The sequence below is a fragment of the Numida meleagris genome, chromosome 2 (assembly GCF_002078875.1).
Source record: "Numida meleagris isolate 19003 breed g44 Domestic line chromosome 2, NumMel1.0, whole genome shotgun sequence".
NCBI lineage: Eukaryota > Metazoa > Chordata > Aves > Galliformes > Numididae > Numida > Numida meleagris.
Window position 1 is genome coordinate 103,120,286 of NC_034410.1, and position 27,224 is coordinate 103,147,509.

The 27,224-nt window shown below is 39.7% G+C and overlaps 1 protein-coding gene across 10 annotated transcripts in view; it reads right to left on the bottom strand.

Annotated features, from left to right (window-relative positions):
- CHST9 (carbohydrate sulfotransferase 9) overlaps positions 242–27,224 on the bottom strand; it is an 89,031-nt gene continuing 62,048 nt past the window's right edge. For 6 of the 10 annotated variants that reach the window (XM_021387577.1, XM_021387574.1, XM_021387576.1 and 3 more), the window contains 3 exons: positions 16,823–16,860; positions 2,078–2,230; positions 242–1,686 (listed from right to left, as the gene is read on the bottom strand). In XM_021387577.1, the coding sequence (XP_021243252.1) occupies positions 595–1,686; positions 2,078–2,230; positions 16,823–16,860 (1,283 nt within the window). In that variant the 3' untranslated portion in view covers positions 242–594. The remainder of the gene's footprint in view (positions 1,687–2,077; positions 2,231–16,822; positions 16,861–27,224) is intronic. The other 4 variants (XM_021387579.1, XM_021387581.1, XM_021387582.1 and 1 more) reach the window with 1 other exon arrangement.

The following is a 27,224-nucleotide window of genomic DNA, read 5'->3' on the forward strand; positions in this document are numbered from 1 at the left end:
TCTGGAAGGAGGGTTATGCATCATTTATAGTGCATCAGTCAAAATGGGGTAGTGGACTGTGACTTCAGGTTGCAGGCTTACCCAAAGTTATTCTGCTGAACAGCTGAGTTGCTGTGTTATTTGCAGTGTTATGCATTTGTATTCATGACCAACCTTCAATGTAAAACACTCAGGTCTTAAAGTGGCGACAGTCTAATGGTAATCAAACAACCAACTCATACAACTGAGAATGCTGCAAACATTTTTAGAAAATTAGCCAATGGTTCTTTATTAATAAGAGACAGAAAGTAAAAAATACATTCAAAAATAGTTTTGAAACCAATTTCTGAAGCAGACACACCAAAAGGAATCATGCTATTCTGAATGATTTTTTCTTAAACCATAAAAAGAACATTAGGTAAGCTAATGTAGCATCTGGCTGAGCTACCTCTTCCACAATAATGGTAAAAGCAGCTTTTTCAGGCATTTTACTGCAATTTGTCAAGACAACTCCACTTAGCAGCTACTTTGTTTCCTTTCAGGGGTAGTATCAAAGTAGTTGTTCTGAATCCAAAAATGATAAATATCTAATAGAAGCCTGAAGCTATCCCAGCACTATACAATTGGTGATGTATAATTGAACATTAAATAATCCAAGTAATAGAAGTCGTAGGTCAGCTGTCTCTCCTCCTTAGACAATTCCTTTAAGTATTGCCTCACTACTTCTGCACTCGTTCTCTCATCGGAGGAATGTCTGTCTTTGAATCTAGGAAACTTTAGCTCAGCTGGAGCACCTACCAGCTGCAAAAAGTAATTGGCGTCTTCTTCCAGAGTTTCAAACTTTCCTATAAAATCATAGTTGATGAGGCAGGGATAGCAGAGCCTACTGACTTGCTCCCAGTGAATGTCCATTCCTACTGGACGATGGGAATCTAACAGATACTGGATAAACTCCTTGAACTTAACTCCTGATCCTGTTTCCAATGCCTCCTCATTTGCATTATGTCTATACTTCTTAATTATTGCCTTCCCAAACACTGGATGGTAATAGCTATTTGGATGTTCAAACTTATCTCTGAAGGCAGATACCAGTCTTTCCAAAGGATCACGTACAAATATAGTCTTGGTGTATGTGTTCAAGCGTGTGTATATTCCTTGTAGGTCATAACTGTCCAGTTTCCTTAGATGCTTTCCATAGTGCACATCATCATGGGAAATATTGTGTACCGAAGTGGCAAGTCCATTGAGCACCATGAGGACCCTTTTCCAATTGGAGCAGCCTGCTTTTGGCACCTCGCAGTACAGGACCTTGTGCCTGTCCTCCACGTAAATTCTTGACACTATGTGCACCAGGTGAGTTCGCAACTTCTTCATACTGTTGTATTTCTTGCAGAACTCATACAGGAAGGATCTACGCTTTTCCTGGGTTCTATCAACATCCTTCCACTGGTCACCCATAACCAAAGTCTTGTTCAAAGGGTGCAGCACAGGGGGAAAATACACCTCTTTGAACTGGCTGAAGGGTGACTTGCTGATCTTCTGCTGGTCAGACAGTCCACTCACCAAGGAGACTCCACCAAAAGAGTTGGCCTTACCTTCCCACTGCCGGTTGCCCATGATGGCCACCTCCTGCCTACCAAGTCCAGGAGGAATGTGCCTGCTCTGTGCCGCTTTCCTCTGCATCCCTGGAGGTGGGAGCATGAAATCCTGCAAACATGGAAAAAAGCAGACCTTAAAATGAAGTCACAGCACAGCTGAGCCCTATCACATTCCAACAGTGGCACGGACAGTGGTGTGCAAGCAAGGTGCCATAAGTACTACAGACCCTATTTTGAACCACTTGATCGATACATTTAGTTTAGCAACAAGCTGGGCTAATTTCTGGAATACATACATAGCTGACAGTGCACAGCAGGTCTTCCTACAAAAACAAATAGCTTATGCCAAATCTTTCAAGACAGTAGAGGTGTTCCAAAGAGGGATGGCTGACCTACTGCATGCATATTACCTTTACCCTCCATGACAGCACTGGTTGAATTTCACAGCTTTCTAAACTGCATGGCACAGCTGAGCCAACTGCTGGTGAATCTGTTTTTACCTTTGTGATCTGGAGTCCTTGCTCCCCAGTGGCTGCACAACCAGAACTGGTAGTAGGGAACCAAATGACGGCTTCTAAATAGGTGACATCAGTGGGTTTGAGTAGGTAGAGTGACAGCTGACCACCTCTCCAAAAAGTTCCTCTTCCTGACCCCTATGGATAGGTCACGGAAGTAGCAAGCATTGGACTGCATGCAGATAAAGCGTTTGCCATACAGAACCTCAGCTAGCTGCAGTCACAGCAAAGAGGTCAAAAATAAGTGTTTTCAAAGCTTATTTCATCTGACTTATTTAAACATCAACATTAATGTCACCAACTAACTAAACATCAACTAGTGACTCTGGAAAGAATGTAAGAAGATGAGACTTTCCTCCCAAACTTCTCTTCTAGTGTTGCGAGCTTCCATGCAATTCATGATCTGCAGAAACAGCAAAGCTCAGGTCTGTGTTTTGCGGTCAAATTCTCCAAATTATCATGCAAGTCGACTGAAGACATTCTTGCAGCTTAGCTATTCCTGTTGTCTCATTCTTGAGTGGATTCTGTTGTGTTTACTATGGCTTGTACACTTCCTCCTCCTCTCAGCAGGCAAGCCTGCAGCACTGGGACATCTATAAAGCAGCCTATTTGCATTTCTGGAGAGGAAGGATATTGGTCAATATGTTTTTAAATATCCCATGACAAACACCAGATAGCCAGATGGACACCCATACACAGGCTGTCTGATTTCACAGGTTTAACTTTTTTGGAAACCCACACAAAAAGTTTCTTTTGCCATAAAGTGATCAAACATATACTGGAAAGTTGATTTATGGACTAGCAGACCCTAAGTGTGGGTTTACGAGGATGGGAAAGTTCATAGACCAACTCAAATAAGGCTGTTAACAATTCAGAGGAATAATGTAAGAAACGGTAACGCATGGAACACAACTTGAATTGCAGTTTGATATAAAGCCTACAGGAAAAACTGTCACTTTGAAGAAAAGCCAGCCTATATTGACACATATCAATTTCCAATGAGAAAAACTAATCTGGGGGTAAGGACATTGGGAGGTAAGGTCACATTGGTAAGGACACAAGCCACTGACCAGCAAACATTTGCTTTCACTGAATGGAGCAAAATGATTTTTGTACTGGTGAAAGCAATAAAAGAAGAGAGCCATGAAGGACCTGTACATCTAAGAGAGTATGTGTCAGTGTTTTTAAAGTTGCAAAAGGATAAAATTCTTTCAGTTTGGCCTGATCTGTTCTTCTCATATCATCTAATTTTTGTAATCTAATATTTCATTATTTTAAGCAGAAGAAACACATGTGCCTACAGATTTATCCCTTCTGCTCTAGGATGGAAAGAATTCAGGTGTGTAGTTGATGTATAATAACAGAAAGTAGTGCTGGTACTAAGAGAGGGGATGACTATAAGTCTAATGGGAATTTCATAATCACAGTGAATGGCGACTTACAAATGCTACTGTAGAACCACAGACCTACAAACTATTTGAATTTTTTTACCTTAAAAGTAATTTAGAAGCTGAAGATGAAAAATATGGGCTACGGAGAAATCAAGCACACAATACCAGGGTCAATACAGACAGGAACAAAGTAATCAAAGGTCTTAAATTCATCAGTGCAGATCTGGAGTACTTTATAACACAGAAAACAGTCCCCCAAACTGTGACTGGACTGAGGTACCCCAATGCAGAGAAAATTCAGGAGGAAGTAGAAGCACCTCATGACTTCCTATGCTATGTAATCCTAGCTTAGCAGTCTATTTCTGAGGACACTTCAGTGCAAAGACACTTCACCACCAGAATTTCAAACTAAAGCCACTAAAATGAGCCCTACTCTTCAGAGGGAAAGTTCAGCTTCCTGAATTAAGTTCATCATCCAGAACCAATGGAAGACGCCTTGGTTCCACTAGGCCAGGATGGAAGAGGAAATATGGAAAGGTGGGTGGTATGATTTTATTCAATTTTGAACAGTCCACCTGGGATGCAGGACCAACCTCAGAGAACAACCTGAGGAGATAGCAGAAGAGAACTGTGTTTCAGCCTCAGAAACTATGAATGTAGATGTAGGAACCACTACTGAAGGATTTTTCAAAGGATTAGAAGACTTCATAGAAAGATAGGCAGAACTATCCCAAGAAATCTCAGGAAACACATTAAAGGGACAACATGCACAGTGGGTGTCACTTGAAAGGGGGTCCCTCTCAGCAAGATGAGGCAAAAGAAGAATCAGGGAAAAAAAAAAGCCCCAAACAGAAGAAAAAAAAAGACCTGGGGAAAAACAGTGGAAGTTCTGAGGGGGGAAAAAGCTATTTAAATATGTAAAATACTGTTATTTGCTTCGCCTCTCCACTTTCCCTTCTCAGTCAGATACATTTCCCATAGTGAATACAACAATAGTGACTAATGTTATTATAAGCTCCATGAGCGGTTGTGTGCTTGCAGTAAATGCCAACTGTAACTTGCTATATTTAAGAATGGGAACAGATAGCAGATAATGATAATTTTCAAAGGCATAAATAGCTGTTCAACTGCCAACTGTTTCAACTGAAAAATAAAAATAAAACTTGCTTGTACACTTGCCTAAGTAACTAGGCTAGTAGCCTGTAAGGGTAAGATGAATGAAGAGTTGGATCAGGCTTTGCATTTGATAAGAGACTTTTAATTAGAAAGTTTTTTGGGAAACGACCTGTTCAGCTAGATGTTGAATAAGCACTGCTGTATTTCTTAAACAAAACTACCTAATTCTGGTATGCTTAACTACTACCACCCTGAAATGCTGGGAAAGGATTTTAATGTTTTATAATACCAGGCTTACATGAAGTTAGGTGCTTTCTTTGTCTTCCTCTTGGCACCAATGGTTTTTCAATGTTCATTTTCTGACACCCTAGAGATCTGAACTTCCACATGCCATGCTGACTTTTTATTTTGAAGAAGGAATGTGAAAATAAGAAAACTGCAAACCAATAACCATTAAAAAAAAAGAATATATGGCCATTACATTTACCTTCTTAACAGAACAGCAGCCCATAAGCTGCTGAGCATCACCATTTTGGAACATGCCTGAATCAACAGGCAGCAAGCAGATAATCCTCTAGCAGCTACTAAATCTGGCTCCAGATGTTTGATGTTCCTACCATCTCTTCCAGACATGTGTCCAAATGGAGGGATAGCCACTGATGGCTTTCTAAAGAAGAGCTAAGTTTGGGAACCAACCACCTGGCATGGGAGATGAACACCATGGTCACCTTGGATAGAAGTGAGTTTGTCCTTGAGACATGTGACAATCCGTGCAGGAGGCTGCGCACATTTAATCCAAGAATTAAAATCCAGTGAAGTGTTGCACCCTCACCAGTAATTATGTGGAGTGCTGCCTTCTTCATTTGCATTAACACATTTGAAAGAAAGTTAAGAAATGGCCAGGAGTCTAATTTAGATGAGTATGCACATGACATCTATCTCGCTTTAGTTGGACAGGAGCAGAAGATAGATTTAAAATTTGTATTCTTTTGAATACAAAGAAAAGAGGAATTTATAAAGAGTGTTAGTTTAAGGCTTGGCTACTGGCAGGCAATCTAGTGAAGCTGCTGGAACATAAGGCATTTTTTTAGGTCATTAATAGATTTGTCTTTCATTTTTATTGCTGGAGATTCCCTTCCCCTCCTCCATCCACAAAACGATTTTTCCTCACTGTAAAAATAAGTAGTCAATACTTTATTTTACACACATCAAAATCGTCCTTTCCTTTAATACCTTCACAAGCCACTGGGGTAGAAAAGACTGACTACTGCCAAGAATGCTTAAGACTCATCCAATTACGCTTTGTGGTGGTTTTACAATGCACTTGTGGGATCTCATCTAGACAGTTTGCAATTAGAGCATCCTGCCATGCAAAAAAGATAATGATGTATTGAAAAGGATGATATTCTAGGGCTGATTTGCAAAGATTTAATGGCCTGCAGTGCAGACATTGCAGTGTTTCCTAAACGTTTTAGTGCCGGATCTTATTTTTACTAACAAGAGTAATAAAATTAAGTGAGCCCAAAAGAAAACATAGGACAGAGAACAAAGGAGGAAAGAAATATTCTATCGTGCTTCTATCTATGTAGGAAGCAGATGCAGAAAGAGTCTCTTCTGGGGAATTTTCTCATTTTTTAAATTTACTCTGTGACTCCCTGGTAAGTGAGCACAGGGAGACCACCCTCTTGATCTAGGTCTTTAGATGCTGTCAGCTTCAGTACAAAGGACTTCACAGAAACATCCTCTTACTTGGACTAGAGGTGGGTGTGAGTCTTTGAAAAGGTGATACATATCTTAAGTAAATTAGATTAAGGTTTAAACCAACAAATACTCCACCAAATTGAACAGTTAGGAAGGATTTTTCCAGAATTATAGCAGATTATTCAGAATTCTACTTGAAATATGAGAAAAACACAAGGGTCGGCTCAGCCTGGAGAAAAGAAGACTGAGAGGGATCTAATAAAAGTTTATAAACATCTAATGGGAGGTGGGAGGCAAAAGGATGAGGCCAGGCTCTTCTTGGTAGTGTGCAGGGATAGGACAAGAAGTAATGGCCTAAAACTTGAACGCAGGAATTTCCATACTAACATTCAGAAGACTTTTTATGGTAAGGGTGATGGAGCACTGGAATTGGTAGCCCAGAGAGGTTGTAGAGTCTCCTTCTATGGAGATATTCAAGACCTGTCTGGACGCCTACCTGTGTGACCTATTGCAGGGTATCTGCTTTAGCAGGGGGGTTGGACTTGATGATCTCCTGAGGTCCCTTCTAACCCCCACGATTCTGTGAAAATTTTGAATGACTCCATCTCCAGCATGCCAGTGAAGCCTGGAACCATTACTACTATAAGTGCAAAAACATGTAGAAGTATATATATTCATGCATGTGCAAGTTTCCTTAAGCCTGCCAGAAGAATGGAACATCCTTAGCTTCTTTGTTTTAGAAGAGCATTTGCAAAGCATAATTCAGAGTGATCAGAATCCTCTGCTGCAGTGCTAACTCAGCTAATAAGTAAATATGCCCACAACTTTCTCATATCATAGAATCTGCATCGTTTAACATTGTTAAGAAAAATCCTACAGGAGCTCCCAATGAAGAGACTGGCCACATGTGACAGGCAATGCTGATGAGGTGCTTTACTTTCTGTGCAATGCCGATAAATTCCTGGATTCATCACCTGTGCTTAAAATGGCTGCTCCAGAGACAGAGACCAATAACTTCTCTCCTTGCAGCGGCGCAATGAATTTTTTGTCTTATTTATTCCAGGCAGATCACCATTGCTACATTCCTCACAAACCAGAGGTATTCCTTGCGAACAGTGCAAGTTCAATGGAAGTACTTCTGTCAGAGATGTATAATGTCGTCTTGTGGTTTACATGCAATTCCATTATGGAACAACACAATTGTACTCTGAACTTTTCAGAGTTCTTTCGACCCCTGAAGTTCTCGAAAGATCGCAAAATAGCAGCAAGCTTAATGTTTCCTCTGGATTAAGATCTAGTAATATTTCTTATGCGGAGCCACCAGTTGCAAGCCTGACACTCAGTAACAATAGATAGAACGCATTCCTATGAGATACGTACTCCTAAATGTATGTGTATGAAACACCTTTAAGATTACTAAATGAGCTTGGGGGAAAAGAAATTATGAACTGAGTATATGAGGTGCTCAGAGTTTCTGCAGAGACTAACGAAGAGGCAAACCTTGTATTTTGTAGCTGAAATGCTATCAGGCCCAAGGAAGGTACTTGTGAACACAAAGCCAGACACAAACAAGAAAAGCTCATCAAAGTAAGAAAAAAAAATGTAGGTAAGTTTTAATTAACAGATACCAGTCATTTTGAGTGCTGCTCTTCAGAACAGTTTTGTGAATCAGTGACTATTGCCCCTTGAATCTATTAGCAGAAAGCTAGGCATCTCACTGCAGTGTGACTGAGAGTTCTGCCAAGGACACAGACAAAGTGTGTGAGGAAGAAAAGGTAAGAGAGAAAGAGTGGTTTTTTTCCTGAATTACTTTGTGGGTTTTGTTGTTGTTGGTTTTTTTTGTTGCTGTTGATTGTTTGTTTTGCTTTAGTTTTAGATGTAGTAGGGTCCAATGTCAGAGAATCACAGAATCACTAAGGCTGGAGAAGACCTCTAAGATCATCTAGTTCATCCATCAGCCCATCACCACCATGACCACTAACCATGTCCCTCAGTGCCACATCTATCCTGCTCTTGAACACCTCCAGGGACAGTGACTCCTTGGGCAGCCCATTCCACTGCCTCACCACCCTTCCTGAGAATAAATTTTTCCAAATATCCAACCTGAACATCCCTTGGTGCAACTCCCTATTGTCCTGATGCTGTTACATGGGAGAAGAGGCTGACCCTCACCACACTACAGCCTCATTTCAGGAAGTTAGAATCAGTTGAAATAAGTTCAATAAAACTGAAATATTCAATCAAGTTGTAGAGAGTGATAAAGCCTCCCGAGTCTTCACTTCTCCAGACTGAACTATCCCAGTTCCTTCAGTTGCTCCTCATAAGACTTGTGCTCAGCCCTTGTCCTTGCCCTTCTCTGGACATGCTCCTGCACCTTGATTGTCTTTCTTATAGTGAACTGGTGTGGAAAAAAAGAGGAGAGCACCACTAGCCTAGAGATAGTTTTGGAGAACAACCCAGATCCACGGGTCACTGGGGAAGAAGAGAGGCCTAGAAAGGCAAGATAAACAGCAACACGATCAGGACCACAGTAGTAGTCCCTTCCCTACTTAGTAAGAGGACAGGAGGAGCCCATTTGTCTGTGCCCAAGAAGCCTAAGAGATACTGCTGGCTTGGCACTGGGCTCCCCTCCTCTCCCTGCCTCCAAGTGCAGAAAGCAAAGTCACCCATTCTAACGAGGCAAGACAGTCTACATCAGCCACTTCAGCAAACTGATTCATATGGTCAGCAGCTTGGATGAAGGAAATTAATATCTAATTCAACTTGCCAATTCTTGTTCAAATCTGGAATTAATTCCCCCGTTTCCACCCTCATGGTCAAAACATGTGGCTTCTCCAAAACATGTTCAAAATGGGACAGATAAAAAAGATCAAGGCATTGTTAATAGAAAAAGTCCCAATTAAGATGCCACAGTTATCAGAAACTAACACAGTTTGTGTGATTGATTAAAAATTCACCAGGACAGTTGCAAGGAAGTATTGAAAACAAAAACAAACACCCTACCTTATTAATAACAAAGAAACCACTGTTAAGGTTGATCAATGGTAATGATAAATTGATTTCTGGATAGAGCAATGTTGATGCTACTCTGCTAACTTTCTGACAATGGTTTAATGGGACTTGTCCTTCACAGAGTAATTTACAGACTTGTAAATAAGTAGAGATGTTACAGCCCAGACTGCTTCTGTTTAGACAGAGGCTGCACCCAGTTTACATGGAGTGCTTCTCTCTAGCTGTGTAGATAAAATGCACTGCTAGTAAAGGCCAAATTTCAGATCACAGTCCACTTACATCACCATATTTAGCTTTATCTCATTCCTATGCAGTCACATTCATTTTGGGAACAGGTTGTTCAGCGTGTTCAACTGGTATTTAATTCTTAGCTAAGTCCTCCTCCAGCGTGTCCTCTTAATAAAACCTAAGTCAGCCACTGCAGTCAGTGACCAGAAAGAACAACGTCATGCTAAAGCAGCTTAAATAACCTGAAATTCAGAATTGACTCAGCCTAAAATGATATTTGTTTAATGAAGAAGAACATTAGAAAAAAGACTCTAAGGTTCCACTGACTGGTAGGGTTACTATAAGCATATGGAGAGTTTAAATTTGAAGATGACACTTTCAGGTGATCACAAAATATTACCTGTTGGTCTCTTACTCATTAAATAAGTTCATTAAATAATGTCAGTGTACCTAGTTTCTCATAATTTAAAGCACTGAAGCAAGTCAAGTAATCTAAACAGTATCCTCTGTTGACAGGTAATTCTCAAAATCATTACTTCCAAGTGCAAGGTAATTCATAGGTACAGTCATCTTACAAAGAGCAAAATAATGTCTTTTGCGCATTCACAGCTCAAGCCAGGTAGGCATTTTTGAGTACACTTGATATTTTAAACAACATCTGCTTTCCACCCTAAATAAAGGGGTTGACAGTGAAGGCTAGATTCCAGAGGAATTAGAGTTTGTGTCCTGGCACTTGGTGACCGGCACCAACCCTGCATCAGGAAAATCTGATTTCCCTGGGCACTACCTTTACTAAGAGATTCACCATGTATTTCTCCAGAAGGTGATCTAACTGCTGGGGATTAACTCCAGAGTTAATGCAAGCTCGGACCAAAACATTGGCTCCAGGGAGTGCTGTAATCACCAGGTGGATAAGCCTCTCTCTAGTTTATTTCTACCTACAGGAGGAATATAACATGGGTCTTAGAGGTAGCAGAAGTTTTGGGCTTTAAACTTCTGAAGAAGACGACAGAGCATGGACTTCCTTACCTCTGCCATCACTGACTCAAGTTTTCACAGATATCCCAGAACCATTTTAAGACATCCCAGTATAGATGTGCTTTGTGCAGTCCAACCTGGCAGGTGTGACCAACAAGATGGTCATTTCTGGGTTCCCACCACACCAAGATAAGAAATGACCAGGCTGGCTCAGTGTTGCCAACACTGGCACACATCTGCACCCACAGAGCAACAATCCTAAAGGGCTCAGCTGTGTCTGCTGAAAGGTGATGAATGAGCAGAGGTTACTGCAGACCTGGACTTGACGGTAGAATTTCAGTACTTCAGTTTCCTTCCTAACTTGTCCCACAAGCTACAGTAAAGACAGCTACTTCAATAGTTGCTCAGATGTTTGAGTAGCCAAATGCAGAGTTTGGATGTCTGTTAAGATACCTGGAATAACAAAGGGACAAAGAGCATATGCTATCCTGGGAAACAATGTGATTCTAAGCCCAAAAGTCTTCAAGTTGGGTACCAAATCCTTTCCACCAATTACTTAAAGGAATTACTTAGCTGTAGACATCAAGCTAGAAGAAAGCTGTTCACCAAGCTGTTCTTGTAAGCAGCGAGACAAGTGGTGGCCTAGTTTTGCAGGCGTTTCAGTCACATTTCCCTACTCTGTCCTCTCAGGACAACACTTCCACTTTCTGCTTATATCCAACTGGTAGAAGTGGTCAATGTGAATGCAGTGGTTCACCAGCTGCATTCCTGCTTGCTGGCCAACCCTCTGCCCTCTCCTGAAATGGATACAGCATATGACCTTCTGTCTTTCTTTTAGAGAGGACAAATTTTCCCCTCTTCTTTTGTAACCGTGTCAAAGTTAGCTAAAATTGGCCTTGGCTTCAAACCTTATCGCAGGAGGACTGACAAGGAGAGTGCCTGGCAGCGTGACTGGAGAGGTCTCATGGAATCAGGGGCATTTACAACCAGAGACAGGTAAAAATGAAGATGAATAAACAAGTGTACTCCTTCCTCGCACCACCCCCTCCCCCCCCAACAAAAAAAGGCCTGTAATGTAGCACTGTGCCTCTGCGTGCATGGCAATATTTCTCACATTAGTAGCTATGGTAAGATCCACAGGGACGTTTTGCTGGTAAACAGAATCCATTTCCATCTTGTCTGCAGGTAAACACACTTATCTTCCAGCATAAACAAGACATTGTGCTGTTTTAGAAGTAGTAAGAAAGGTTTCAAATGAAACTAGGTTCAGTCAAAGAATATTTACGTACATTTAGGCATGAAGAATTCAATTTCCCCAAAATTGCTTTGGAAGAGACAGTAAGATCTCTAGAGATCTTAAAGCACTTTTAGCACTTTAATGCTAAATCACAATTAGCATTTTATTCAAATCTGATGACTTTATTGGTAAATAAAAAATAAATATAAATGTATATAGCACTCTACGTTGACAAATATCTCAAATCTGTATTTGTCTACATTCAAACACTTTTAAATAAATTCATGTGTTCAATTTTACAAAAAAGCACATTAATACTTGAGAATTGATTATAATCATAAATTACTGTGGAACAAAATAGGCTGTGAATTTACAAAGGGAATTACTTGCCTCATACTTCCTCTCGACACTAAATGGAAGGTAATATATCCTGTTTTCACAGGAGGGAACTAACTCGTGTTTATCACGGGTAAGAGAAAACACTCTTGTTCATTCTGTGGAAGTTTTTTGGTCTAGCTGTCCTCTTGGTATGCGTGTCAGTAGTGTTACAGATCATCAGTGTGCCATCCAAACACTAACTAGTTCAACCACTGTCCCTCTTTGAAGCAGAAGAATGATTAGAAAGGACTGTGCTGCAGCTAAGGGCAGATGCATGGGCCAGAACCACAATGTTTGGTTTGTAACTCGGAGAAAGCTTTTGACCTTCACACTTCATTTTTCAATGTCTGCAAAACAAGGAAAGATAATAATTGCCTACCCCATGTGAATATTGTGATTTCCAATTTCTGATTAACACTGGTAAAAAAAACCCGCACATACCATTTTACAGAGTGAGAAGGGACTGACAGAAAGCTGAGAGCCAGGACTGCAACCCAACTTGCCAGCCGTTCTGCCTTTCATTCCTTGAATCTCATGTCATTTCTTTCATTACTTGTGCTCAGTGTCCAAACTTATTCTTAGCCTGTTGCAAAATCTAATCCTTGCTTTTATCGCAAGAATTACTCTTAATAAAGTTAAATATATTCTTGTCTACACACACTGCATATGTATTCCTGTTTATACAGACCAAGCAATGGTTTAATAGAATTATAGTTTTTTTCCTCCAAAAGTATACTGAAAAGGTTCTCAAATAAAAGCGTCTGCTGTTCTTGTTTGAATAATATTCTTCCTGCATTTTTCTGAGATTCACCGTCTCAGTACTATGCACTACTTCATAAGTGAATGATTATTGTGTTATCTGAACTTGAAGGGCACGGATACTGGTATCAGAAGCAGACCCAGTCATCTTGGAAGAAAGAAAGCATAAGTGCATGGCAAACCTGAACAAGATTTTCTATTCAGTTTTCGTATCTGATCAGGTATCACATATAACCAGAGGGTTGTGCTGCCATTCATGTGGACCTCAACAAACTTGTAAAAGTGGTAAATAGAACCTCATGAAATTCAGCAGTAGGAAACACAAAGTGCACCTCCTGGGGAAGAACAACTCCCATGCCCTGTTACAAGCTGGAGGCTGCCTGTCTGGAAAAGGATCTGGGGTGTCTGACCCTGAACATGAGACAACAATGTGCCTTCACGGCAAAGAAGGTCAACAGCACCTGGGCAGCATTAGGCAGAGCATTGCAAACAGACTGGGAGAGGTGATTCTGCCACTTTGCTCAACCCTGGTGAGACATCTGGAGTGCTGGGTTCAGTTCCATGCTCCCCAGTAAAAAAGAGACATGGATATACTCAAGATGGAGCCAGGCTCGTTACAGTGATGAGGAAGACACAAGGTGGACAGGAAACAAGGCAGTGGGCAGTAACTAAAACACACGAAATTTCACTTACATATGAGAAAACGCTTTTCCTCTGCAAGGGTACTGAACACAGAGAGATTCCCAAAGAAGCTGCGGAGTCTCCATTCTTGAAGACACTCAAAACCTGGTCATGGTCAGGGGCAACCTGTTCTTGCTGACCCTGCTTTGAATAAAGGGGTGGCTGGACCAGATGACCTCCAGAGACACCTTCCAGCCTCAACTATTATGAGATTCTTTGAAGAATATGAAAACATTCCCTTTGTTTAGTGGGATAAAATGCAGTAGTTCTTTTGAGTATTTTCAAAATCCTAAGTTTGAGGGAACAAAGTAACAATGAGGAATATGACCTCAGTGTAGGAAAGAACTTCAGAGAACCTGTACTTGGAAGCCATTGTACACAGACCGAACTTTTCCTAGCTAGGTCATCTAAGGGGACGAATAGGACAGGGGAGAACATTGCAGTAGATTACAGCACTGAATAAGGATAAGAAAGGAAATTGGTCTGAACTGTGAAGTATTTTTCCCATCTTGACACAAGTTTATTACACCACAGTGATACCTGATAAGGATGCAGGCCATTCCCCAACATGGTCAACACAATAATCTTACACTGAGTTTGAGGGTTTTTTTCATCTCTTTACTTTGGCAGATGTACAGTTACTCCTGGTTCAATCCCAGTTCTATCAGGTACATTGCTTAATTACAGCTCTTTTCATGATAGTGTATCTCCCCAACCCCATGTGCAGAATGGGAAATCCTCCCTGACAGAGATGTTCAAAGATTAAGAGAAGGATATGACACTGCAAGACAGCTTGCCTTGAGGAAAGAGCTCTTTAGGAACAAAAATGATAGGACATATTGTGGAGCACTTCTACCAGCCTCCTGACCCAACCAACAATATCACCACAAAAGAGAAAAACAACTGGGATTATAACCCAAAAGTCTGACCATGCAAACAACTTCAGCTTCAAAATGCAAGTATGAATACTGGTAGTCCTTCAGAGCTTATAGGAAGCACTAGGAAAACCACATGCAGAAGTACGTATAAAGACCTCAACACAGAGCAACCTGTGTGGCAAGGATGAAACTAAGTGCTACCTTCAGACACATTTTGACTGGCAGTCTGGAATGTGTTCTATAGCCTAGAAGCTCACATACTTCGAAGCACAATGTCTGTTCTTGCTGCCTTGCACTTCCCTTAGCAGTAGTAAACGTGCTACAGCTAATCAGGCTGTAGATCGGTGCCAGGATTTACCTTGAAGTTGCAAAGTTAGTTACAAAGACTGGATGACTTTAATTTAAACTTTTTTATTGAAGTAATATTAATTCAAATTATATATGCAGTGCCTCTGCAATGGCATCTTAAGTTACAGACTTGGACATAGTATGGATTTCTAAAACATTCTTCCATTTCCTGGAAGTTCAAAGGAAGTTAGTTTGGAATTGAGCATCACAAACTTCAATGGTATCCATTTAAAAATGAATGTCTACCATTTGTCCCCAAATCAACTTTTTATAGCTTTATTCGGGTACAGCCTCCACATATGAAAGAAATGCAATTTTACTGAAAAATTAGATGTTTGTTAGCTAACTACAGAGAGATAGAGCAGCTCAGCAGCTTGAAGAGAAGGCAGTGGCACACAGGAGTTCTGAGATCAGGTACACAAAGCATGGGACCTAGTCCACCTTTTGCAACTACGACAAACATCTTTTTTATCACAACCCACTGTTCCTCAGCAAAGGGCAATGTCCTCTACTGAGTTGATTCTGCCACAGGGGAACCGTGCAGAGCTAGATCTCCAGACAGAGATACACAGTCCTGCCAATGTAACCTCACGTTGTGTTTTAAAAATACAACTGCCCCCCCTTCTGGCCAATAAGGACACCCCAAAATGTCTGCAAGGCATTTCAGGCTAATTTTCAAACGCAACTAAGTTTATAAATGTTAATTAGGCTTGTTTTAGGATAGAAACTCTCAGCCAAAGCACAGAACTTCCATTAACCTTCAGAACATTTTTACATTTATTTAGAAAAAATACGAAGATTATTCTTTGCTTGATGGAATGCTAAGTTTGGGGCTGAATATGTTTACTTGTTAATTACTGAGATAACAGGGAGGTTCCAACAGCTCTGATGGAACAAAGCCATGGTTATTACTTGATGTTGCAGGACCAGGCTTCCCACAAGCTTCCAGACTGGCAGGTCCTTACTTGGTCAGGAGCTATGCCAACTCAAGACACCGAAGTGCGTAAATGAGTGACATTTGCGCAGTGCTTGCCATGGCAGGGGAAATGCTGTCAGAGCCAGGCTGTGCACAGCTACCTTAGGTGGTCAGTCACCTAATGGGTTAGTCTTCCACCTAGATGATCAGATAATGGCCAGGTATGATGCCAATCCCTCAACTGATGGCTTGGGAGGAAGATAACTTAATGGAGGACTTATTGCAGAAATACCAGCATTTTAGTGACTGCTTTTTAAGTGACTTAAAAATAAATATCACAAACAATACAAATATCCATTTATACAGCATTCAGATAACAGCATTCAGTAAGAGGACATGGACCTGTGAAACTGTAACACACCACTTCTCTGTAAGTCAAGTCCTTCCAAGAGCATATTCTTCAGGAAAGCTATGCCTTACCTCCTCTCCATATGGTTAAGGGAAATTTTACTTCAGTATAGTTCCTAAATCCTTTTTATGATGCTGAGATACTAAATAGCGATACATAACAACAATCTTCTAAATAGTTACTCCCAGCTGATGCAGTAATAAGGACAGGATAAAAACCACCTCCCCAGATACCTTCACAGCTTAGTGAGGCCTCAGGAAAATTCGCAGCAGAAATGAAAATCTAAATAAAGACACCACTTACATGCCACAAATTTCTTACCAATAGTTTTCTGTTATTTTTTGGTTTTGTTTTTTGAAGGGATACTAGCAAAGTATTGCTCATTTGAAAAAAATAAAACTGTGCTACAAAATTTGATAGTAGTGGACAAATTATCTACAGGCTCTGACTTCACCATTAACACGCAGACAAGTAGATGCACTAAATTGCTTAAAGGGTAAGTCTTAGGTTTAAATAAGAAAATATGGCTACTTTTGTGAATGTGACACATCTGTACAGACAGGAAATTGTCTGATCCGTGGTCCTTAACATACACATGCAGTTAATACTAGCCTGTCCTGTGAAGTTTCCTCTTTGTAATTGCTACAATTCTTCTATATGAAAATTAAGTAACAAAATATATGGAAGTGTTGAAGTACCTGCATAGTTATCTGTTGCTGCAATTTTTCTCCAGACACTGGAAGAGAAAGAAAATAATTAGTTTGTATATACTTTAATGAATATGATAATGTACACACACAAGAAACACTGTAGTCTGGAACAACAAAGGCAAAAAAATCGAATATTATAATTAAGAAATAGAGTTTAACATGTACAAACAACTTGTAACTTCTAAATGGAAATCCACCTTAAGTAAAAGGAAAAAAACAAGCTTCTCTTGATCAAAATGTCATAAAAATGAGACTGAGATAGGTATTCAATCTTGCTAACCTGGTACCCTACAAGGAATTACAACATACAAAGTGAAGACAATAAATTTCAAACACGTGCTATGAAGTGCCTTAATTAACACTGTGAGATGCACTGCTGCATGTATACATGCCTGAGAGACTGGCAGCATCCAGCTCAGGATTTGAGCACTGGAGGAGAAAAGCAGCTTCTGTTGTTAACCTAAGATAAAATTATGTGCTTGTGTCATGACTGAGGTTAGGCATCAGCTGGCTCAAGGGAGAAATTCTATTCTGATAATATCCGCAAAGTGGTGAGCTGAATTATGAGCTGAATTATGGTCTTGTTCCCTTATTCTGGCCTTCTGCAGCATTCTTCAGTGTGCTCCTGAAGACATGAGCAAACCGTAGACAGAACGTTGCTCTCCTACAGTCATCTGTGACACTAGCAGCAATGACATCTCAAACCTATTCTTTCCTTTTAGATCAAAAGGGACGGCGATTTTGCTTAATTTACTGCTCCCATGCACTAGCTGTCAAAAAGGCAGCTGGTATCAATTACTCTCCCTTTGCTACTAGACACCATCCACACGTATGGGGGAAAGTCGGGAATTTCACACTGACCTATCCAGCTAAGTTACACGTACCCATCAGAGTGCTTTATTTATTTTGTTGTTTTTGTTTTTGTTTTTCCAAGTAATAATGATAGGACACTGTTTACAACATGTTAGTAACACTATTAACTGCCAGGGGAACTTTTTTTTTTTTGCCTAACATAGGTGGCTGCCCCCCTCAGCACTAGAAACGATTTATCCATTTCAACAGAATTTGTTTGTGCTGATGTGTGCGGCACAAGACAGAAGCTTTAAAATGAAATGAAAATATTTAAAGTATTAAAACATACTCATTTCTAAAGGAAAACGTTCTTCCCATACTGGTTGCTGAGAATTCTTCTATTTTCAGGAAAGCAATACAGATAACTCAGATAAAAATAATTACTTCAGGCTATGTTGTAAGATTGTCATGATAATTATTTCCTGCATGCTTCTGTTCTGCTTTTGTTTGCTAAATATAAAAACAATGCATTTTTCTTTCCTCAACAAACAAACAAAAAAAAATACCACCCAAAACCTTATTGTTTTGGGGAGAATTCCCCAAATTTATTTCCTTGTTCATTGACATCGTTTCTGGAAGTAATAGAATTGACTCTTGTAACTCATTTTTAACCAAATAGATTGTTGGTAATAGAAGGAGTATGTGTTTTTAGCATTCTGTAATGATATACAAGTTGCTAGGAAAGCACAGTGCTTGAAATCTCTGGTTAGATCAACACTATTTTGCTCAGAGGTTTGTGGACTTTGAATACTGATGCTTTCCTGTTTCCCAGTACATTTGTTTTTAGGCTATTTTGATTCACTTTAAAGGAATTTTAATAACTTTCTATTGACAACATGGACAGCTGGTCTTGAGAATTAGTGAAAATTCACTTGCTGACTGAGGAAGGAAGTGACATCAATGAGTTTCTAAAGTCAGCCCAGAGGGAAAAGTGCGCTCCGCGAAGAGTAGCCTTTCATGCCATTGTATTATTGCCAGTGATGCCTCAAGATGCAAATTGCATTTCCAATCAAACTTGTGGTTTCTACCTCAAACAAATACAAAAATGAACAGAAAGACTGGGGAAGCCCTCTGTGGCCACTTTTGACAAGGCTAAGGAAAATGTGAAGAAGAATTTATGTAGTTCTTTATTCATTCTTAGTTCTCATTTTTGTCAATTTAAATACCACAGTAACAAGGAGAAGAAAGTTGCCGATGAGTCTACATGATACAACAGCAATGATGACTTTGGGTTAAACAGGACAGAGACTGACTAAGCTGTTAAGGACAGCAAAGAGATCAAATTCGAGGGCACCAGCAAAATGAATATTGTGTTCCCCATTTATTCTTTAGATGATCCTTGTCGTCATCACAGAACAACTATGTGAATTTGGCATAGTCAGCAGTTAGGCTCAGAAGAGGCTAAGAGCTGTAGTAACAGAGATGTTGCAAATTAGGTGGAAATACATTGGCACCATTATTTCAGGAAGCCTGCAAAATCTTGCTGTGTTCTGTGCTTTTGCTTTAAGGAGAAAATCTAAAATAAAATGTGAAAAAACATGAATGCACTAAACATTATCTTCATTTTACTTAGCATGAAAAATCTCTTATTTCCCTCTTCTTCGCTGTAATAGATGATCGGTAAGCTTAAGAGATATTCTTTCAAAATCAACAACTATTAAGTAAAAAAGACCCTCCCCAATTCAGCCTTTTTAAAAATAAGTTTTTTACACGCAAAAGAATGTTAGACCTACAGCTTTTAGCATTTTGTCTGCCCTGCTTTTTATTTTCTTTTCATTTTTTCAAGACTGCAGATTTCTTTAAGGATGACTAGTCACTAACATGGGTTTTACTTATGGCATCCTCAACTTTGACAAGGATGTTTCTGTTTAGGTGCCTTGTGATCACTTGTGGTGATGGCCATTATTCACTTGGATGATTCAACAAGGATCCAAATTGAAAGGACAGTGCAACGGGACTCTGATAGAACCAGAACCAGATCATGCCAGTCAGTCCCAGAGGCAACACCTGCATTAGTGTCATGACATTCATATGATTCTTGAGATTTGCCAAACATTTCATTACCCATAGACTTCCAGACACTAAGTTCAAAATTTACAACAGCCTTTCCACAGCCACTGCAAACATCAACTAACTGGGGAATTTACAGCTATCTGGAAATTTATAAGAAAGTTGTCCAGCAGGCAGTCCATGTAGTCCATAGAGACACATCTTCTGCAACGCAATTGGGTCATCATTCTCCCATGTTTCTCCTGAAACATTTTTTTTCTTCTGGCAAACTATTCCTAACTCAGCTCAGTGGAGCTATACGACCAGACTTGACAATGTAAGCAAATCAAATGGCCTCTACCATAGACAACTACACCATAGACAACTACACTCCACTGTTGCATTGAATCAAAAGATATGTATTCAGTAGTACAAACTGCAAGTCTTACTTGCCGAGGTTCTGCTCTCCTGCCACAATAACCGAGGAGAAACCGGTGCAACTGAGACAAAACATCCGTTGAAATCCGGAAGTGGAGAAACAAACCTCCCTAAATTCATTTTTAGTGATTTTCTTTTGTCTCACAAATCACAAAAAGCAAAAAACAGTACCTTTACATGGTTTGGGGTGATTGAGATAAATGGCTTTCTTGGGCTAACCTCAAGCTGTATCACTTCAGGAAAAAAAAAATTACAGCAAGCATTCTTTAAAAGATTTCTATGTATTTTCAATCACTAATTAGTACACTAATTCCTGTTTCCAGGGCAAGCTGAGGTTTTCAATTTTTTTTTTTTTTGCTTACTTGTTCTTATACAGAACATTACCTTACAGAAAGGAACAATGTACATTTTGTAATGTAAGTGACCACTGCAAGACACAGGAGCATGTTCTAAATGACGTTGTCGTGAGGAACTGCAACATGAACTCCTCAGCTTTATGTGTCCAACCTACACAGGGAACAACGTGTAATTATGCACACTGTGCCCTGCTTACCTCCATACAAAGGAATGTGATATTTGTGCAGGTTTACAGATTAATCTGCTGTAATTCCTTTTAATGTTAAACTTCTTCCAGCTCAAATATAATTAACATCACCAGGTACAAAAGATTGATTGGATGTATGAGTACACTCCAACAGAACAAATAACAGCTTGATGCTATTTCTTATGTTCAAATAGTTGGACACATTAAGGATTTTGACAGCATGTTTGTTCCCTAAGTATATAGCGAAGGGAAAAAAAAGGTTTCATTTCAAAAGGCAAAAGGATACTACTGTATTTAATTAGTGTACAATCCCTGAAATACACAGATCTGCCAGTTTATGTGACGTGACTGCTGCAAGTCCTAGCAACAAAGGATATTGTTTCTTTTCTTTTTTTTTTAACCCAAAATCAAATCCTAATTTATTCTTTAAACAAGAGGAGTCTCTCAGCTTTGCCCTGAAACAGCCATATTCATAATCTAGAACAGCCATACCCACTTAGCTACGAGGGGAATGGCACTAAAGGAAATCAGTTTTGAGGAGATAATTCAATATTCTAATATATATTTTTTACCCAGTTCACAATAGAAATACTAACAGCTTTGGATTTTACTTTATTTTTATAGATCTAAATAAACACATATGCAACATATTTGGTTATGATCCACCCCACCTTCATTACTGGTTTCTTAACCTACTAGAGCAATGAAAGGAAACCAAACCATGAACTTGCAATACTTTTGAGGAAATTTCCAATGGCACCAGAGCCTGAGAAAGAAACACTCAGGTTTATTTTTCAGACTTGTAATTGAGAAGACGTGATCCTAACAGATTACCTTCTGAACATGCCCATAACTTGGCACACAAAAATTAAAATATTTAGGACAGAAACATGCAGTTCCTATAATTTGACTGTTGGTTCTCTAAGACATACAAGCCACACAGCTCCTTCAGACATGCATCACATTTTCCTCATAACATGGATTTTAGAAATGCAAAACAGCACTGCCTTCAGAACATAGGTTAGCTTAGTTTTGCACCTGCGATAATTATGCAACCGACTATGGTTACAGTGGCCTAAAATGTATGAATCACATCTTCATAGTATTGCATAATCCCTTCTCAGCTGTCAAAGCCAATTCATAAGTTGCCCCGGCAGTAAGTAACATAAAAAAAAAACTCAAGTTGATACTGATTGAAGCAAATGAAGGAAAGTTGGCGATCTCAAAACACGGAAATTCTCATAGCATTCCAAGGTCTCCCAAGCTAATTTTTCATGATTACTTTTGATATGAAAGCATACCTTTAATTGTCAGACTCTAATAAGGAGGCAGAACTGTTCTTTTGGAGGTTCAAAGGACCTTGGGAAACTAAACATTTACAAAAGCTCCAACAGTCCAATGTCTCGTGCTGATTAACATACACCATTCAGTTTCCTCCTAACAAGTCATATCAAAAAGGAATCTCAAAGGGAAAAAAAAGTTCCTGGCCTGGCTAAGAAACATTGGTGTTAATAGGATCGAGGGCCTTAATTCATTCGTTCTGTTGTACATAAAAAAGAGAGAAAGGTGCAATTCAAATCTATTCTTCAGCCAAATTCTGCACTAGCTAACATCGTGCAACTGTACTTACAGCAAGGAGACAGAGATGTTAGAATGTAAGTAAATAAAAAATGCATTTTACTGACCCTCTATCTCAACAACACTGACAAAAATTTTCAAATAATACAGAATTGCCAGTATGCTCCTTAATGTGATTAGTAGGCAGGTGTGTTTACCTGTTTTCTTCTGGCTAGTTATACTCTATCTTTCTAGCAAATGAGAAAAAAAAGGTTTGTCACTCTGTTCCTTTAAGGATGGAAGATTTGAGATGATGGAAACATGCCAGACAGCATATTTGTTTTTAACATCAACAAAATATTGATATCATGCTTTGGATGGTTTCCAAGTCAATGCTGCATATATTTTCATTGCCTATTTGGCATTCATCCTGTATCCAACAATAAGAATAGTTGGTTTCAGTTTTGTTTTATAGCTTACTGTGCAACTGCTTTGAAATGTTTATCTAGACACCTCATGAGTCTCTCAGATTCCCACTGTCTGATGGAACCAAGTGGAGCAAATCATAGATTCCTACTCATGTACAATTATGCAGGCAAAGATCAGTTAATTGTGGCTTTGCAGGCACATTTCCACAAACTTCACCACAACATATTCCAAATCTTAAGGTAGAAATTGCCTCATTTCTCACATTGCAAAGGCTGCTGGGCTCCCATTTCAAACTGGATGGACCACTAGCCTTCACTTCCATGTTGCTAGCTACACACAGTGCTTTATTACATACTGATTATCTAAAACATAGATCAAAATATGTTAAAATATCTCCGACTATGTTACAGCATTGAGCTCAACTGCTGCTGCAATTACCTTCCACAAAGTAGGCTTCTGGGCTTTGACACAAAATAAGGCATTTCCTCTTGTCAGCTGGTCTGTTGCAGCTTCCTATATTAAAGCTCTTTGTGTTAAATGAGGGATAGGTGACTACACTCCACTGAAGGGAAACTATCTGACATATACTATGTGAGCAGGACACTAGGAGCTGTCATGAAGAAAAAGATCATGGAGAGCAATTAGTGCATGCATCTATGTACTCATGGTCCCCACATAGAAATAAGAGCCATGGACATCTTAGTCTCTAATAAAACCCGTTACAACCCTGGGCAGCTGAAGCTTTGCAATGCACTGACAGAAAGGCTGAGACACTGCAGTAGGCTGGCTTTGGTTTTGAGTCCTGCTTCATCTCTGTCCACATTAAGAACATATGGCAGCCCCCACCCAGACGAGGAATGTGACTGAAGCTGGAATTTGCAGACAGATTAACTACTCTGTGGCAAAGCCACAAGGCATCATGACATCCACTGTGGCATACCCTAGAGAAGGTCAGCCACTGCTTTTTCAGTTGTAGTGAAAAGGAGCGGATATCCAGCTGTGAAGCTCATGGTGCCCACCTAATCTTAATTAGAATGGCCTGAAAATGGCATGTGAAGATGAGGGCACCAGTACCAAAGACAAATAGCACACAAGCTCCCACAGGATTATGCACACACAGTCTTTAGTTTTTTATTTTTTATTTTTTTTTTATTCATCTTCTAGGACAACTGCACCATAAACAGAGCTACAAAGCTTCCCTGATCTGAATTGGAAACAGTGGCAAGCAAGATGAGCGTGCAGCAAGCCCAAGCAGGGGTGGAAAAATCCAGCTTCCTGACACTAAAGAGTCCCCACAGCAAAGTCTCCATGGGAAGCCCTAGTCTACAGTTTCTGTATTTCAGAAAAAAGAGGAGATGAATTGTGTATACAGCAAAAGGCCAGGAAGTGACCAGTGGTGTTGAGAGCAAATATTGTTTCAATTTATTAATCATTCTGACTTATGCCTACATAAATAAACTGTACTTGTTAGAATCTGCCACGTTTCTTTGTTTAAGGTCTATACGTGCCACTATAAGGCATGCTCTTAGTACACTGGCCTCAAATAACTTCACTGAAATCATTCCATTTCAAAGTAAAACATTCCCCAATGAGAATCTAACACTCGCAGAAAGACAGTGCTCACATTTGCAAGAAGGATTACATGCATGAGAATTAGCAATTAATTAACGAGTGATGAACAGGGAGGAAAAGGTGAAAGAGGAACCCTTTGAAATAGAACCTTAACAATTGGAGAACAAAAAAAATTATTTACAGGATAATTTTAGAGTGAAAGAAAACTAGGGAGAGAAAGGCAAAGAGAAACAAAGCTCGAATATAACCTTTCCAAATGCATGTCTCTGCATTAAGATTGGTCAGATACAAAACAAAAACCTACAGCAATCAGTTGCTGCAGGGAGTACAAATTTATCTATGTTTTGTATAACTAGAGTATGACCTTTTGCGACCAACTCTAGTGCTTGAATTTAGCTATAGTTATTGAAAGTCATTTGTTAAAGGTCACCCATGACTGAGCATACAATATGAATCCAAGATGCACACAGATTCAGGTTTCTGCTAGTCAGAAGAAGCTGGGGAGAGGGGAGGAGGGCAGGAAGCTCAACCACTGCTGCAGATTTGGTTCTCAGATGGATTTGGACAGCTTGACCACACTGTTTAATCAAAGTAGTTGATTTCTCCTATACAAATTATTAGAGAATACGCAGGTTTAGTGCTTGCTACTCATGACTACGTTACAAGAAACGTTACCAAATAAGTTTATATTAACAAGACTATTTATTGCTTATTGCAATTTGAGTCAATTGCTGATGACGAGCACTGTAAAATCTCTTCTTCCCAGTTTCTCCATCCTACAAAAAGATCAAGCTAGCTCAATTTTTGTTATTAAGAAATATGGTCCTCAGATTAAGATAGGGGTTCAGAGCCAAATTAAACACCTATTTCTGTCTTTCTGCATAGACAGCTTTAATACTTTTGGATGGGTGATATTTTAAGGAGCTCCGTGAAGGAAGGGCCCATAGATTGCATAGACAATCCTCAATGAGAACAGTTCTGTAGACATGTTAGAACATTGCTCTCTGAATACATTCTTCAAATGTGGAAATTAAAACTGTACCCCTCCATACTGGAAAGACAGTGGACTAGGAAATAAATAATAATAACCCATGGGTAGAAGTTGAAGAAAATTTGTGAGAGAGACCTGACAGCAATTATTTAATCTTATGGATCTTATGAGATGACTGCCCTAAAAATCCCAAATAAACTTTGAAGGTCAGACTGCAAAGGGTACACCAGTGCTACATGAGAGCACATTTAAGCCTATGAATAAGTAAATAAATAAATAAATCCTCTATGCTTACTGCCTTTAAAGACAAACCTACAGCTCAGGGTTGTAATTCAATCCACCGCTAACTTCTGCTAACTGAGCAGCAACTGAGTGTATATAGCATGCACTGGGGCTAATTGCAACCACCTCTGTACCTGCAGGTGCGGCACCCTGATGCTCCAAGCCTGGTTTGGCAGGAGCCTTTTGCTTGCTTCAGAAACCCCCACTGAACTCCCTTTGTGTGCCATCCTTGCTCTGCCAACTCTGATATTGGCAATGCTCAGAAGCAGGAAGCTGCAGGGGTGATGAAGCAAGTTCAGCTGGAGAAGTAATTCTGAGAAGTGATCTCATGTATGTCACTGAAAACATGGTTAATTAAACAGACTAAAATAATGGTAGTAAGGTGGGATCTGCTACCCTGAAACTGCAAGCACCCCGAATGCAAAAGCACAAATGATGCACCATATTAATTCGATCACTCAGGAAGAGGCTAAGGAGGTGTTCTAAGGCAGGGTCCACCTTTTTCACACACAGAAGATAAATCGTTAGGCAGGCTTTAAAACCACACCTGCGGGTTCTGCACACACAAACATTTTCTGCCCTCAGAATATACTACTGCTGTACATACCCAAAAGCTAGTACCTAGGTACAATTTGCATCAATAAAATGTGCAGGGGAAGTTTTATGGAGACCTACAGGTAGAATATGACCATACAGCACACTGCTACTTATGCAGTCACTCCAAAAGTAGTGCCTCCTGTTTATTTCCATGGAAACTACATCAGATACGAAGAGCACAATAGTATTATTTGATAGAAGAAATTCTCATCTACAAAACATTATTTTTCAACATAGTGACCATGACTAGCTATGCATTTTCACCTGCAATGACCAAAAGCCTGCATTCCACACTTGTAAAAATCCTTATGGCCATCTGGAACGTGATTTGTCTTTCATGTCTCTGCTGCCACTCCTGAAGCGCAACACCCATCGTCTCACTGTGCTCACACCCACTGGCTAGTCTCCATACATGTGCAGCAAACTTCAATGAATGTCACTGGGTGCCATTTTTCCACATGTAGGAATTCAGTGACACACCTTTGCTTCATAAACACTTCCATATCAAATGCCAATTTGTCAGACTGCCCCTCTGCTGTGATCCGTCACACAGCAACCACTTGTAATGGAATATTGGTAGGAAGGTTCAACCTTTACTGCCATACCACCAACATCTGCCTCTGATGTCATGGGCCAACATAATCAAATAGAAGGCATTACTTTCAGAGCAGCTTTGTCTACAGCAGTCCTTGGAAAATGAACAATCAAGACTTCCTGTTTGTCACTGTAGGATGCAACGTCAGATACAACCAAGAGAAGTAGAACTGAAATCACAATGGCTGACAGATCAATTTAAGTTTACTCAGTCCTGGGTATGCATTAATATTGATAGTGAAGATGATACCCCAAAACTGAGGGCAACATTAATGCATCGTCTGCAAGGGTGAGAAAGGAACTGTGAAAGAGTTCTTTATACCATGTAACTAAATTAAAGTATATTTTTATGAATGAAAAATTTCCCATGTCTATTTTCCCCAAAGGACTCTATTCCTCTTTAGGCTTTATAAAATAATCCTTTGTGCTTGATATGAATCAGCATGTGAATTACTGACCATGTTAGCTTCAGCAAGTACTAAGTGACATATTTATAACGCGATGCCATTATTCACATGTAAATTACTGATTTCTACTGAACTGAG